The sequence below is a fragment of the Camponotus vicinus genome, unplaced genomic scaffold (genome assembly GCF_025532165.1).
Source record: "Camponotus vicinus isolate PSW18456_S1 unplaced genomic scaffold, iyCamVici1.0 SCAF_8, whole genome shotgun sequence".
Taxonomy (NCBI): domain Eukaryota; kingdom Metazoa; phylum Arthropoda; class Insecta; order Hymenoptera; family Formicidae; genus Camponotus; species Camponotus vicinus.
In genome coordinates this window covers 15,889,064-15,902,966 of record NW_028141980.1, presented here as the reverse complement: position 1 = coordinate 15,902,966, position 13,903 = coordinate 15,889,064, and the positions used below count along the sequence as shown (strand labels likewise).

At 34.3% G+C, this 13,903-nt stretch overlaps 1 protein-coding gene and 1 long non-coding RNA gene across 10 annotated transcripts in view; one reads left to right on the top strand and one right to left on the bottom strand.

Moving 5' to 3' along the window:
- The window catches only part of LOC145975976 (uncharacterized protein CG43867), a 65,896-nt gene extending 52,017 nt beyond the window's left edge, over positions 1 to 13,879 (top strand). For 3 of the 7 annotated variants that reach the window (XM_083106750.1, XM_083106757.1, XM_083106756.1), the window contains exons 4-21: positions 902 to 1,069; positions 1,434 to 1,619; positions 1,849 to 2,063; positions 2,531 to 2,765; positions 2,995 to 3,166; positions 3,339 to 3,575; positions 3,920 to 4,211; positions 4,437 to 4,710; positions 5,097 to 5,486; positions 5,982 to 6,200; positions 8,531 to 8,823; positions 9,408 to 9,741; positions 9,974 to 10,213; positions 10,375 to 10,511; positions 10,622 to 10,751; positions 10,840 to 11,049; positions 11,157 to 11,292; positions 11,623 to 13,879. In XM_083106750.1, the coding sequence (XP_082962876.1) occupies positions 902 to 1,069; positions 1,434 to 1,619; positions 1,849 to 2,063; positions 2,531 to 2,765; positions 2,995 to 3,166; positions 3,339 to 3,575; positions 3,920 to 4,211; positions 4,437 to 4,710; positions 5,097 to 5,486; positions 5,982 to 6,200; positions 8,531 to 8,823; positions 9,408 to 9,741; positions 9,974 to 10,213; positions 10,375 to 10,511; positions 10,622 to 10,751; positions 10,840 to 11,049; positions 11,157 to 11,292; positions 11,623 to 11,687 (3,933 nt within the window). In that variant the 3' untranslated portion in view covers positions 11,688 to 13,879. The remainder of the gene's footprint in view (positions 1 to 901; positions 1,070 to 1,433; positions 1,620 to 1,848; positions 2,064 to 2,530; positions 2,766 to 2,994; positions 3,167 to 3,338; positions 3,576 to 3,919; positions 4,212 to 4,436; positions 4,711 to 5,096; positions 5,487 to 5,981; positions 6,201 to 8,530; positions 8,824 to 9,407; positions 9,742 to 9,973; positions 10,214 to 10,374; positions 10,512 to 10,621; positions 10,752 to 10,839; positions 11,050 to 11,156; positions 11,293 to 11,622) is intronic. The other 4 variants (XM_083106751.1, XM_083106755.1, XM_083106752.1 and 1 more) reach the window with 4 other exon arrangements.
- LOC145975982 (uncharacterized) lies at positions 7,006 to 9,819 on the bottom strand. Of its 3 annotated transcripts, XR_014440142.1 has the most exons (4): positions 9,436 to 9,819; positions 8,523 to 8,800; positions 7,137 to 7,518; positions 7,006 to 7,067 (listed from the first exon to the last, which is right to left on the bottom strand). It is a non-coding gene; the product is annotated as an uncharacterized LOC145975982 (long non-coding RNA). The 3 variants fall into 3 exon arrangements; XR_014440141.1 differs by having other exon boundaries at positions 7,006 to 7,518; XR_014440143.1 differs by having other exon boundaries at positions 7,006 to 7,224.
- Positions 13,880 to 13,903: the final 24 nt, after the last annotated feature.

Here is a 13,903-nt window from a genome sequence, read left to right as displayed (position 1 = left end):
ATTCGCAGTCATCCGAATTCTCTCGGTAATTGTTTTACATGACGATTGATATGACATATTTCGACTTATAGTTTCGCTTGATCCGAGTATTTGTTACTTATTTGCTACAGTAATTATTTAGTGTCTCTAGTCGCGATTATTCATTATCAAGCAGTTTTTTCTGTGATAATTCCTTGGTATCTTTGGTTTGCCATTCTTCTTCTCGGGAGACCAAAGATTCTTCGATAACTATTGTGCGGTGTCTTTGACTCGCAATTATTTGCGAGCAAGCAAAATTTCCTGACAATTATCTGGTTCGTTGGACTCTATTAGCGGCGATGATACTTATTCTATTAGCAAGATTGGATGCTCTTGAAGATTGTTGGACGAAGAACTAGCGAAAGTATGTGAACTGTATGATTTGTTAGCGGATAAGCTGTTATATAAATTGTGTGGTGAGAAAACACAACGATAAACATTGAAAAATATTTTTAGAAATATTATGTATAGATTTTATTTATAAATTTTTGTGTGTGTATGTGTGATACATAAGAGAATTATCATCTCTAACAATTAAATAAAGTCCAGCGATAAAACTTAAATTGAAAATCTTCTTTTCGTGAACTCTAAGTTTCCAAAAAAAATTGCAAACAATAAACTTTATTTAATTTTAAATGGATTTTATTTTGGGTTAGATTTATGATTTCAAGATATCAGTTATTCAAAGGTATAGAAAAATGATCAATTGATGTCCTTTGACGTTTTCACGAAGAAAAGATGAAAAGTAGCTCGCTAGGTTCATGAAACATTCTATATAATATCGATAATATTATGCACGTCCATATACTGAATTCATTGTCGCCAAGAAGCACAAGGCGATAAAGCATTGAACTCTCGCTTATCCTGCACTATTTGCTTTTAGGTACGGATGATGGAGGAGCGGCTGGTGAAGGGTGAATACTGCCTGAGCACATCCGGCGTTGGTTCTCCGCCGCATTCGCTACCGTCGACCTCCGGGACACAAAATGACAAGATCGAGGATGTCCATTGCGCCTGCATCTCAAAGTTAGAGACTCAAGTCGAGGAACAGGTAAAGCTTTCATAGTCTACTACAGGAATCTATTTTTCGAAAACATACCAAAAAAATATTTTAAATTTATCTTATTAACTATCAAGTAATCCTCTGCAATTGCAATTATCACGGAATTTGAATGATTTGAAAAGCGATAATTTTACTATTCAAATAAGTAATCACCTGACCACGATTGCATTTATCTAATAATATTTATATCTATAGGTATTACTTCTCTCTCTCGTTATTCAAAGATTATTACGATTTCTTTCCTGGATACTCTAGATTATCTGTAATTCCTTGAGTTATCTGATGATTGTTCGAGTGAGTAATATCACAGATTGTGTCATTTTATCGAGCAGTTATCGTTGTTCGTTTACAGAGGCAGTTACGGCTGCAAGACGCCAGGCAAGTGGAAGCGAAGGCAGCAAGAATAAAGGAATGGGTCACTAATAAGTTGAGAGAACTGGAACAGCAGAACCAACACTTGAGAGAACAAAATAATAAGTGCAACCAGCAGCTTGAATTGTTGCGCAATCATATAACCAATATCGGACTCAAACCACCTGTAAGTTTCGTTTCTTGGGGAATAGTTCCGGTCATTGACGCGTTTTTTTCTTTTTAACATCAATATCAATTTTTAATTTATAATATATTTTTCAAATTAATATCTTTATTCGTAGTTACTTATTTGCAAAAAAAAAAGAAATATATTTTATAATATTCTACTTTATTTGACTTTGGAACTTTGATGGAGAGACGAAATAGTTTCTTAACGAAAACTTTGGTAAACGCAGGCACCAACGAGAGCGTCGCTGTCCCTGGAAGTGGATCCCACCTTACGTATCGATCGTAGACGATCAGAAAGTCTGGAGGGTACGCCGCAGACGGTACCAGAGTGCGTGCAGAACATCGTGGCAGAACCACAAAGCACGAGCACGAAGCACCGAAGACATTTGTCCGCTTGCGGCACCATTCAACGAGGAATCGCCGCCAGCAACATGGATTCGAGGTAAAGCTTCCTCTCCGTCATTCATTCTCGCGGAATGTAAAACGCTTGGCGCGATACGAGGCTAAATCCTTTTTACTCTTACAAACACTAAATGTATCCGGCTCTCAATTCTCCTTGGGAGGCCTCACGACGTAATAGCGGCGCCCGAGTTTTCGAAATGTGGTACCCTGTAACGTCCTGGGACTTCCTGAGGGGATCCGTCGACCCTCCTCTTATTATATTTTTGTTATCACATGTATCTATTATTTATCTCTCATCAATGTACCATTTATTTTTCATATTTTTGTGTGTGATATTGTTTATTATACATCACATTTATTTCATGTTTGAATCAAATTTATTGCATCCATAATTTAATAGACATTAGTGGATTTTAAAGAGCCGCGCGCACACGCAATACACCGTACAGAGAGCAATTGAATTGATTCTATGCTTTATACTTGCCGCTTCTTTCTATCCTTCCTTAGTCTGCTGTCCGACGAATTAGCCGCAGCGGTGGAGAATCTAGTGATGCTGCCGAATATGTCCGGCGTCTCGGAGGCGAGCAGAGACAGCGGAAGCTCGGAAGCGGTGCACGACTATGCCGAGATATATACGCCTAGTCGAGAGGGTATGAACTGGCTGCAGGGAAGCGGGCAAGGCCCTCGTCCGCCGACCCCGCCGTTGCATAGGTTTCCCAGCTGGGAGGCGAAAATATATCAGGTAGCGACGATAGTCTCGATCGTTCAGACGTTACATCGTCTATAGCGAAAATTGCGTAAAATTTGTACTTGTTTATTTGCAGTCTTTGCGACAATCTTGAAAGAAAAAACATTCTTTTGTATAAATCTCGATTTTATTAATTCGATAAATTTATTTATTTGAGTAATTTAATTTTGAAACGAGTTTTCCTTTTCTTTTCTTGTCTAACAATCTCGGTAACTGTTTATAGGTAGCGGACGGTGGCCTTGGCATCGGTCCACCGACAAACGAGGAGTCGGCACCTTCCACGATGACCAACACGAGTTCGTCAAAGCATTCCCAAGCCACGGGACACAACTTGACGGCACACAATTCTCAAGGCTACTGCGATATTTCTGTTCCAGTATACGCCACGGTCAAAGGTAGATTATAAAGATACTACTTAAATTTTTCGAATCAGCATAAAAAGAAAAATATACAGGAAATGACATAACAAAAATTAAATAACAAAAATTGCACTTGATAATTAATTAATATTTTATAATGTGACGTATATAAATTTACATTTATCATTATTATATCGATTGTTCAAAGGACGTGCCAGTCAAATCAGATCCATGCCTTTCGGCGATAGCTCTGACGATAGTTCGGACGGCGAGGAACATCCGAATCAAACCGAGACCAATACCAGAATTACTAATAGCTCATCCGACAACACGGATTCCTCCCTCGGTAGCGGAAGCAGTCCTTCAAAAAGTATTAAAACCACTAGTAGTCTGAGCCCCGCGAAAAGAAGTTCTAGCGGGTCCCCTAGTAAAAGTGTAAAACGTGGTGAGTTTGATTAACGTAATTTTTCTTCTATCCATTTTACGATAAGATAAATAATCCTAACATCTTTTATCGCTTATGTGTAGCGATGAAAAGAATTAAAGCATTCATCGACATTTTTAAAATTATTTCATTTATTTTCGAAGAGAGGAAAATATTCAAAATAAATTCTTTGTATTAAAAATAATAATTATAAAATAATATTTTATTTGCATTTTGATTAATATTATATTTCCTTTTTAAAAGAAGATAAATTATTAATCAAGTATTTAGAAAAAAAAGAAAATGTTCAGTTACACGCACAAAATATTTGACACCCAACAACTTTAAGTTTGTTTGATTTGCAGATACTTCTCTCGAGTCAGGATTATCTGAAGATTATGCGATACCTCCCGACGCGCTCAGTTCGACGTCTTTAGAATCCAGTATGCCTAGTTTGCTGATGCGCGTTTCCGGCGAAAGTCCAAAGAGACAGGAATCGCTAGAGAAGACGGGTCATTTGGCAAAATTGGGTGGCAAATTAAAAACTTGGCGAAAACGATGGTTCGTGTTGAAAAATGGAGTATTGACGTATTGGAAAAGCCAAAATGATGTCAATCGAAAACCACAAGGCCAAATAATCTTAGATGAAGTGTGCAGGTATTTATTTGCAATATAAGATAGAATTTAAAATTAATTCACACAAATTATTTTAACAGAAAAATAAATTTGAAAGAATAGTTTATACATAACACATGGAAAAATATACACATAGATTTAATTTTTAATTCAAATATATTTAATATTATTTTCGAATATGTTTAATTTCTAATTCTTACTAGAAACGCGTAGAAATAGTTTCATATATCTTTGTATATTTTTCAGGATTAACAGAGCTGAAGGTGCAGCCACTTTCGAAATAGCCACTGGTAAGAAGACATATTATTTGACTGCGGACTGTATCGCTACGATGGAAGACTGGATAAGAGTGTTACAAAACGTGCAAAGGCGAAACGCAACGAAACTTCTGCTTAGCAAGGAAGATAACAAGCCAACGATACAAGGCTGGTTGACAAAAGTGAAAAATGGTCATGCAAAAAAATGTTGGTGCGTTCTTATCGGCAAGATGTTCCTTTATTTTAAGTGCCCCAGCGATACGGTGAGTATATCTACGAATATATATTATTTCAAAATGCATTCGGAAAATGTACGATTATGTAATAAGTGGCAATGTTGAACAAATGATCGCTGAATTTGCTTGAATATTAATCGATTATGCGTCTTGACAAGCGTTTAACAAGGAAATACTATATATTTACAAAATATATAGGATGGATTTCGTATGATCTTTTACACTAATTACTTATAAATATATTATATTATTAAGATTATATCATGTTGCACATATCAAGAAATTATTCACTGATCATTTCTTATTCGATAAACTTATGCTGCTTATTTGACAATAATGGCATAGATGTTGTGTTTTTCTGAATGTACTTATGTTATATTTGATATATTCAATTTATTTTTGAATTATTCTAGAATCCTATCGGCCAAATTAACATGAGGGACGCTCGAGTAGAGGAGGTGGAACACGTGTCGGATAGCGACAGTGAAGAGAGAGACGCCGAGTGCCCACACGAGAGAACGATCGGCATCTTTCCCACGCATCAGGGTCCGACATATCTACTGATGCCACATAAACAGGATAAGGACAACTGGCTTTATCATTTGACGGTGGTATCTGGCGGTGGACCGAGCGCGGGTACGCAGTACGAGCAACTGGTGCAAAGACTAATGGAAACCGATGGTGATCCCAGTTGCGTTCTGTGGCGGCATCCTCTGCTGTTGCACACGAAAGAGAGCATCACTAGTCCGCTGACCAGTCTGACTTCCGAATCCCTGCAAACCGAAGCCATAAAGCTTTTCAAGGTTGATACGATTCCTTATCAATTCTTTCGCAATTACTTTATTTATAACTTGTGCTAAATTTTTTTGCCTAAATTTTTATAATAGAATTAAAAATTTTAATTGTTTCGAATGTTTTATCATATATACAAATTGTATATTATGCTCTTGTATAGCTAGAGCTATAATTTATATATATATATATATTTTTCTTTTTGTTCCCAAAATATGAATATATTTTTTTCATTTTAAGAATTTTATGAAATTCATATAAATTTTTAATTCAATTTTCAGGTAACATAAACGTCACTTATCTCGCCTTTAATTATAAGCAATATTCTATAATAAGAGATCTGTTTTTCTTAGCTATATTTTTTTAACCTTTCAGTTTTATAATCTAAATATATGAATTTTTTATGGATTTTTTTACTTTTAATGTAGAAAAAAATGTAAAAATGTAGCTAAAGGGAACAGGCTTAATGTATCATTGATAATCTTACATATGTCTAATCGTCACAGGCCTGTCAACTATTTATGTCAGTGGCAGTAGAGCAAGCAGGTATCGACTACCATGTGGTTCTAGCACAAAACGCATTGCAACAATGCCTAGATCAGCCTGAACTTCAATCTGAATTTATATGTGCATTGGTAAAGCAGACAAGTCGTCACACGCAACATCGTCTGGGCGTACAGGTAAAAAAGGCCGCCAGACTTGTGTCACTGGGTACTGCGCGCGTTGTAAGTCCTGCTTATTGTTTAACAAAAACACTCAACCATCCTGTACCATTTTTTAAAGTTAGAGCAATACCCATCGATCATTCGTTTATCAAAACTTGGATGGATCTCATCTATATTATCTCATTCATCACTTCATGTTCCGATGATGGTATCATATTCAGTCGAGAACGATATTTCTTTCAACGCGGAAAATGGTACATTGAATATGCTTAGTCAAGTATTACAAATAATCCTTTTGGGCGTGAAAGTTGACGAGTACTGGTTTAGCGGAATGCTTTAACTAAGAATGCCACCCGATAATATTTAAAAGTGTATTCGTTCTATCGCAGTAATAATACTTGACCAAGTTCAACGACAATTTTTAATTTTAACAATCATTCAACACATTTAATTCTCATTTGCCGCTTTAAGTGTGCTGTCTCTTAGGCTCTCACTTTATATAAAATCGCATGCATTTATCAATTCTGTTACATATCACGATGGTGTTAAGTTTTTCCTTTTACTTTTTATCATATACTTTAATATTTATACATCATACCCGATCAAATTACCCTAACGTCCATCATGTGAGCCGAACATATTTCGACGATTCATGATATTATTATAGTCGACATAGATGTTTATCGATCATCTCTGTTAATCCTTGCGTACGTTACAAAGTACAGACAGTAATTATTACTCGTTTCCTGTGAATATGAGATCTGTCAAAATACGTTTCGCGCCACACGCACACTTGCAGAATGGTATGTTGGTGTACATGAGGACACACACAGAAAAACATTTTTATAGATTCCTTTTTTTCCAATTTTTCATGAGTTCCGTTTTGCAATAGTTGCAATAGTTATTTGGATATTCTCTGTTTGAATGCTGCTTAAAGATTTAGATTCTTATCAACGGAATAGATTATTCTAACAAGTGAAATTTGTAATCCATTACCTTTCACCTCTTCTCCCTTCCTCTCCAAACAATATGAATGTCCAAAGGATGTTGCAAAAGTACAAAGATGTTTAAAAAGTGCTTCAAACTAAAAAGAAAAACGTGTTTTAGACATCTTAAAAATATCTTTTGGATTTTTGTATTGTTTCGATTTTTCTCTTTTCCTTTCTCTCTCTTTCCTCTCTGTCAACTTTTCCTCTTTTCTTTCATATTTTTCATTCCTTTGCCTAAAGATATTGAAAAAAGATACATAGTACATGGATATATTCACGAATATTGCATCGCTGACGCAAAATTACGGGGAAAGTGCCTCACTCGTCTCATATAACGTCAATAAACGTAAACGCAACGCTTTACAGCTGGTGCGGTTGATTCACGTGGCCTAAAAGCATATAAGAGCTTTTCTCATTCACATTTTTCTTGCGATTTTGAGGGTTTATACCGAGTTATTATACGCGTTTTATTCAATTAACACGTTATGCGTTGAAATTTCGATTTCTCGTGCTTATTTACTAACCGAAATATATGATTAATTCAAATGAAATTTACTTCCTAGTCTGTATCAGTAAAAATCATTATATATTCAAGGAAATTAATAGAGATTCTCATTCTCCAAAATTATAAACTTTTAGTTTTTATATTATAAAAATAATCTCGAATTTTTTTCTTTCTGCTTATTTTTAGTTCTTTATTAGTGAGAATAAGTAATTTATTTTCTTTAAGAAAAATCAAGAATATCACAAAGCAATTTTTTTTCTACTCCACATGCACTTAAAAAATATTATTATACTTTATTTCACGGAAGAAAAATGAAAAAATCTATCTTAGTAGAGAGAATTTGAGAAAATTAAATTTAAATTAATTTTTTCAAGTTCTTAAAGATGTAAAGGCACTGTTGTACCAAAAATTGTTTGTTCAATGATGTGTTTGTGCTTATTAAATATTATATATTTAAGTGCTAATACGATGAATAGAGAAAAAAGAGAATGTCAACTATTTCGAACTAATTCTCACTCTTTGGAAGAACAAAAATTTAATTTGGCAGAATTCATATATCTCTCTATTTCTCTCTTTTAATCCTCCTATTTTTCCAAAATATACACGCGCATAATGCGTACACACATGGAGAATGAATATCTATTTACAAAATAATAAGACACAGTAAAACTAATGTATATATAATAAAAAGAAAAATGATAAAATAACGAATATAAAATAAAATGCGAATATCGAGATAGATATTTGATCAATTGCCATAGCTTTGCAATCGTAATCACGCAAGTAAAACGTTAACGCGTTTACCTTTTGACGAGGATGAAAAGTAGTAAGCTATAGGATTGGCTGAATATATATAATATTCAGGGACGTAGTAGTATGCCAGCATACCATTGCAGCAGCTCCTCCTCTGCGCCACGCAATCGCTCTTCACCTGCGATACGCAAAGTCCCGCGGCAAATGGCAGCGGTGAAAATGCGGACGCACAATCAACGGCCTCGACTTCTCACAGTCCTCCGCTCATGCAGGGCCACTCAACCTCCACTATCTTGGACTGCAAAACTAATCCCGCGCAGTACGTGCTTATCCAGGGATGGCAGCTCTTGGCGCTCGCCGTCTCTCTCTTTCTACCCAGAAACAATCGGCTACTGTGGTACCTGAAACTGCATCTGCAGAGAAATGCCGACAGCAAGTGAGTGAGAGCTGATCCCAAGGAACGATTCGATCATTGCGAAGAAACATAAGAAGAAAAATCTCTCAGAAAAGCGAGAGTTTTGGCAACTTCATTTACGTCATTTTCTGAGTCTATTATATTTTAAATGTAAAGATAAATATGAAGGAGAGAGAGAAGAAATGAAGATTTTACATCAACTTCAAAATTATTATAAATCCAATGAGGAAGCTTTAAAACTATTATCTTTATGATTCTGAATGCTTGAGATAAGATAGGACTTTTATTAGATTCATTAATCTTAATAATATCATTCTATCCATATTTTACATACATTTTTCATTCATTTCTTTTCTGTGCAAATATATAATTAGAGATTTTCAGATCATGCACGAATCTTGCTTGGCTTAGAATTTGAAATGTATAATAATGATAAAATTAATTCTCGATAAACATATATAGATAGAATCCACTTTAACAAATTTTGTGTTATAAATAGTCTAAAAAATTCAAGAAATTCATCTCTTCTGCAATGATCGATTCAATTATAATACTCATTTAACACTGTTTTATTCTGTATCACGTTACATTACGCATTACACTAGAACGGAATGCGGCAAATATGCGGCTTACTGCGAGCGAGCTTTGGAGAGAACGTTGCAGAATGGCGGTAGAGAGGTAAAACCCTCGAGAATGGAAGTACTGTCGATACTAATGAAGAATCCGTATCATCATTCATTGCCGCATGCCATACCGGTTCACTTTCTCAATGGCACGTATCAAGTCGTGAGCTTCGACGGTAGTACGACGATAGAGGAATTTCTGAACACCCTTAATCAAGAAATCGGCTGCAGGGACGTTCATCAATCTGGCTTCACGCTATTCAGCGATGATCCGATCGAAAAGGACCTCGAACATTTCATCGACCTACAAGCAAAGGTAAAATTGTAAAAATGAATGAAATATGAAACTGTGAAACGATGAGATAAAATTCATCATATACTTATCACATTATTCGTGAAAATACATAGTATTAGAATTTACGAAATCAAATTTGTGTATTTCAACTTGAACTTGCGAAATAATTTAAAATTTTTAATAGAATATAAAAATTTTACTTCTTTATCAGCATTGATTCGATGAATCTTTAAGATTTAAACTTATATTTTAGCTGTGCGATATTATCTCAAAGTGGGAGACCGCATTACGGGAGAAAGGCTCGGGAAAATTTGAAAATACCCGAGTGATACAACTGACATACAAATCACGTTGCTACTGGCGGCAAGCTGCTAAGATGGAAACAGACAAGGAGAGGCTCTTATTATGTTATCAAGTGAATCAACAAGTTGTACAAGGAAAGTTTCCATTAAATCGCGACCTCGCCTTTGAATTGGCATCGTTAATGGCACAGGTATAATTATATTAAATACATGATTTATATATGCGAGATAAATTTTATATATTTTATATAAAATTTCAAATAATTATAAATATATTAATTTTGCACTGCCTGTAAAATAATTGTAATCAATTCATTATTTCGTACGATCTCATTTATTTAATTAATTTCAGATCGACTTTGGAGAATATAACAATGACAAAGCACGTGGCAGCGGTCCCGGAAGCAATCCGCATCATCTCGTGCTCCAAGCCTTGGATAAATTTTATCCGATACGTTATCGGGCCAACATTACCGCCGATCAATTGAGGTGAATAATTGATAGTTCAGTTAAACTAGTGGACATGTTTATTTAAATAGCATATTGTGTGTATGCATTTTTTTTATTTTAACTTTTAACTGATTATTTTCCTCTGTCAGAGAATTGCAGGAAAAATTGCAAGAAAAGTGGATCGGATTGAAAGGACGTAGTGTATTGGATTGTGTTCGTATATATCTCACATGCACCAGAAAGTGGCCTTTCTTTGGAGCTACCCTGTACCAAGCAAAGGTACAATGAGGCTGTTATAGATGTTATATATATAACTAATATATGTATGTGTGATTTGAAATTTTAGTCTAAATCTAACTCTTTTCAGTTAAAACAAACCGATCCTGTGACCGTTTGGATAGCGGTTTGCGAAGACAGTGTAACGTTACTCGAGCTACAAACAATGGCGGTCATGTGCCGTTATAATTATGCGAATATAGTGACCTTTGGTGGCTGTTTAGATGATTTTATGCTCGTTGCTTGCCCGGACGAAGGTGCGGCCGAACAGAAACTCCTGTTTGCGCTTTCTAAACCCAAGGTGCTTATATCATATAACATTGCAGAGAGCTTAGAAAAAGCTTAGCTTAGTAACTTAGAAAAATATTTCATCTTTGTCATATATTTGCGGCATCGTAATTGTTTCAGATTTTGGAGATAACGTTGTTGATTGCCGATTATATGAACGCACTGGGCCATGCATTACCAGGCACTCCACAAATGAATACCCTAACTCGTAACGGATCACATCGATCTATTAAATCCACTCTGAGACCTGCGACTGGTTAGTGAAAAAGAAAGCCTTGAAATTACAAGACGTGTTACAAACAAATTATAAACTTCAATATTTTGTAAAAAAATATTCAGAAATGAAAAAGAAAAAATTATTAATCTAAATTTACATGAAGTAGTTATTTTTTTGAATTATAAATGATAGATGGCCAATCTTGTAGAATTAATTTCTTTGGATATAAATAAATAAAAAAAGATAAAGTTAATTGATTTTTAATTCTGTTTTGTTTAACAAAACAGAAGTGTCATAAATGTTGTTAGCAACTAATTAATTTTAATATTACTACTTTACAAGAATGCTTAGTAAGCTTTATTTTTACAGGTTCAAGCTGTCTTCCAACTCAACCTGATATATTGAAATCGACGCCAGATCACCAAAGACCTTAATAAGAAAGCTGGTCGTGTTAATTTTGAGAAAGACTTTGGGAATATATTTCTTGAATATATGCGGATGTATCTATTGTGATGCATATTTTATTTTGTCATTTGTATTATATAAAGGCAGCGTAAAAGTGCAGTATTAGTATTATAAATGCGCGAGGTGCATCGTTTTTTTCTGCGAAGCGCAATCGCAGTCACATTTGACTCATATTTACGTTTATGTCGAATATGCATGTAAATTAGTATCGATATTTTTAAGATCGTAAATGTAAATACTTAACGATTAGCAGCAAGAGAGCTAACTATAAAGGATCATACAGGTGGCTTAAAAAGTGGTTGAAATGAAAATCGATTTGTAACACTGCCTATAATTAGTATGCGCGATTACACATCGAATAGTTTCATCCCGCGACTAAGTATCACGCTGAGATTTTTACTACCGTATTTATATACCAAAAATTAAAAGCAAAAAAAAAGACGCGTAAAATATTGCGTACTCACGTATCACGTGTATATATTAATCAAAGTTATTAAATGTTTAGGGATATATCGAATGACACAGCGATATACGTTCCTTCCCAATTTTATCGAATTATGAAATCATTGCGACCTAAGAATGCATGTGAGTATCGTCTCACTATGTCATGTAATTTACAACACAATTTTCCCCAATTCTATTAGTTTTTTCATTGCGTTTTTATTTCTATCAAAATTTCGATGGATTAAATTTATCTTATTCAAATAAATTTATTCTGTTAGATATGCATACAAATTTAAACTTAACTGACATTAAGTTTGAATGAGAATTTAGATACAATCGAAATTGTATATAAGTTGTATAATTATAAATTGAATTTTTAATATTAAATTTGTATAATAATTTAATTTTGTCTAGGTTTGATTTTAATATATTTAGGCAACGAAGAATTTAAAAAATAAAAGAAAAAAAACGCAGTTTACTTTAACAATTAGAACATTAGTGCAAAATGATAAATAGATCTAGTAAACGGAACAATTTTACATTCCGTTTATTGGCAGAAAGAGAGACTGATTATATTTTCTCTTATTCTTATCTTTGAATGTCCGTTTTTTGCTTCTTACATATATAAGGCTACTCGCGAGAACGACTAATAGACAGAAAAATCTGACATACCATTATATTTTAACTTCAATAACAACTAGTCTCACATCCGATATTTATTTAAGATGTTTTTCTCTTTTTTACAAGGACACACACAAATAGATGTAACATTGGGAACGTAATTTACTATTTAATAATTAACATCGCGCGTTCCTGCGCATAATACGTGTGCAACATTGTGTATTAAAATATACGTAACAGTTATAGCGTGTCTATATATATATATATATATATATATATATATATATATACATAGAGAAAGAGAGAGAAATTTTGTACTCGCGTTCGACGTGTCCTACGTAACTAGCAAACGTCTTCCTTTTAGCGATTACAAATTATGAGCGCGGCTGAAAGTAGGGCTTTCGTGCAATACGTACAAGACTTCTACAAGATTTTGTAATTTCCGAGATTATTACACGATTCTATTTCCCTGCGAGGGAATAAAATGATCTGAACAGCGGATCTCAATTCGAAGGACTCTTTCGTAAAACATCAAAAGGGTATTTCAAAGATTAATCTTTGCAATCTCCTTTAGATCGTTTACATTGTCTGGGAATATATGAATGGACTAAAATGCGCACGTATACCCAGCTTCATTTAGCATACTGAGGCAACGTTTGTACGGATAATTCGAACCTCAAACTATTGAGAGCAGTACAAAGATATGCAAGAATGAGAGACATTTTGTCCTTAATTTTTTATATAATATATCGTACGCGACATCAAATGTTATTCGCGGGTGATTAGCACCTATGGTATCATATGACGTAGTGAAAAAAATCGTACATATACTAGACTCGTTCATTCGTGTAAATATCATCATAAAGACGGACTTGCGTTTCTAAAAATTAGTAGAATCAAAATAGACAGCTAGTAATTTACACAATCGAGCTCTATCTGAATCGCATTCTACCAAGCCTATCTCACATCTTACATTTGTATTTATTATTTATTCATATGTGAAAAAAAGGTACGAGCGAAACAAATGGAAAATATTGTGTACTATTGTACAGGAGAACAAATAAACTGCACATTAATACAAGCGTAGGAACGTTAATATCGAGTGCTGAATTATTTTTTT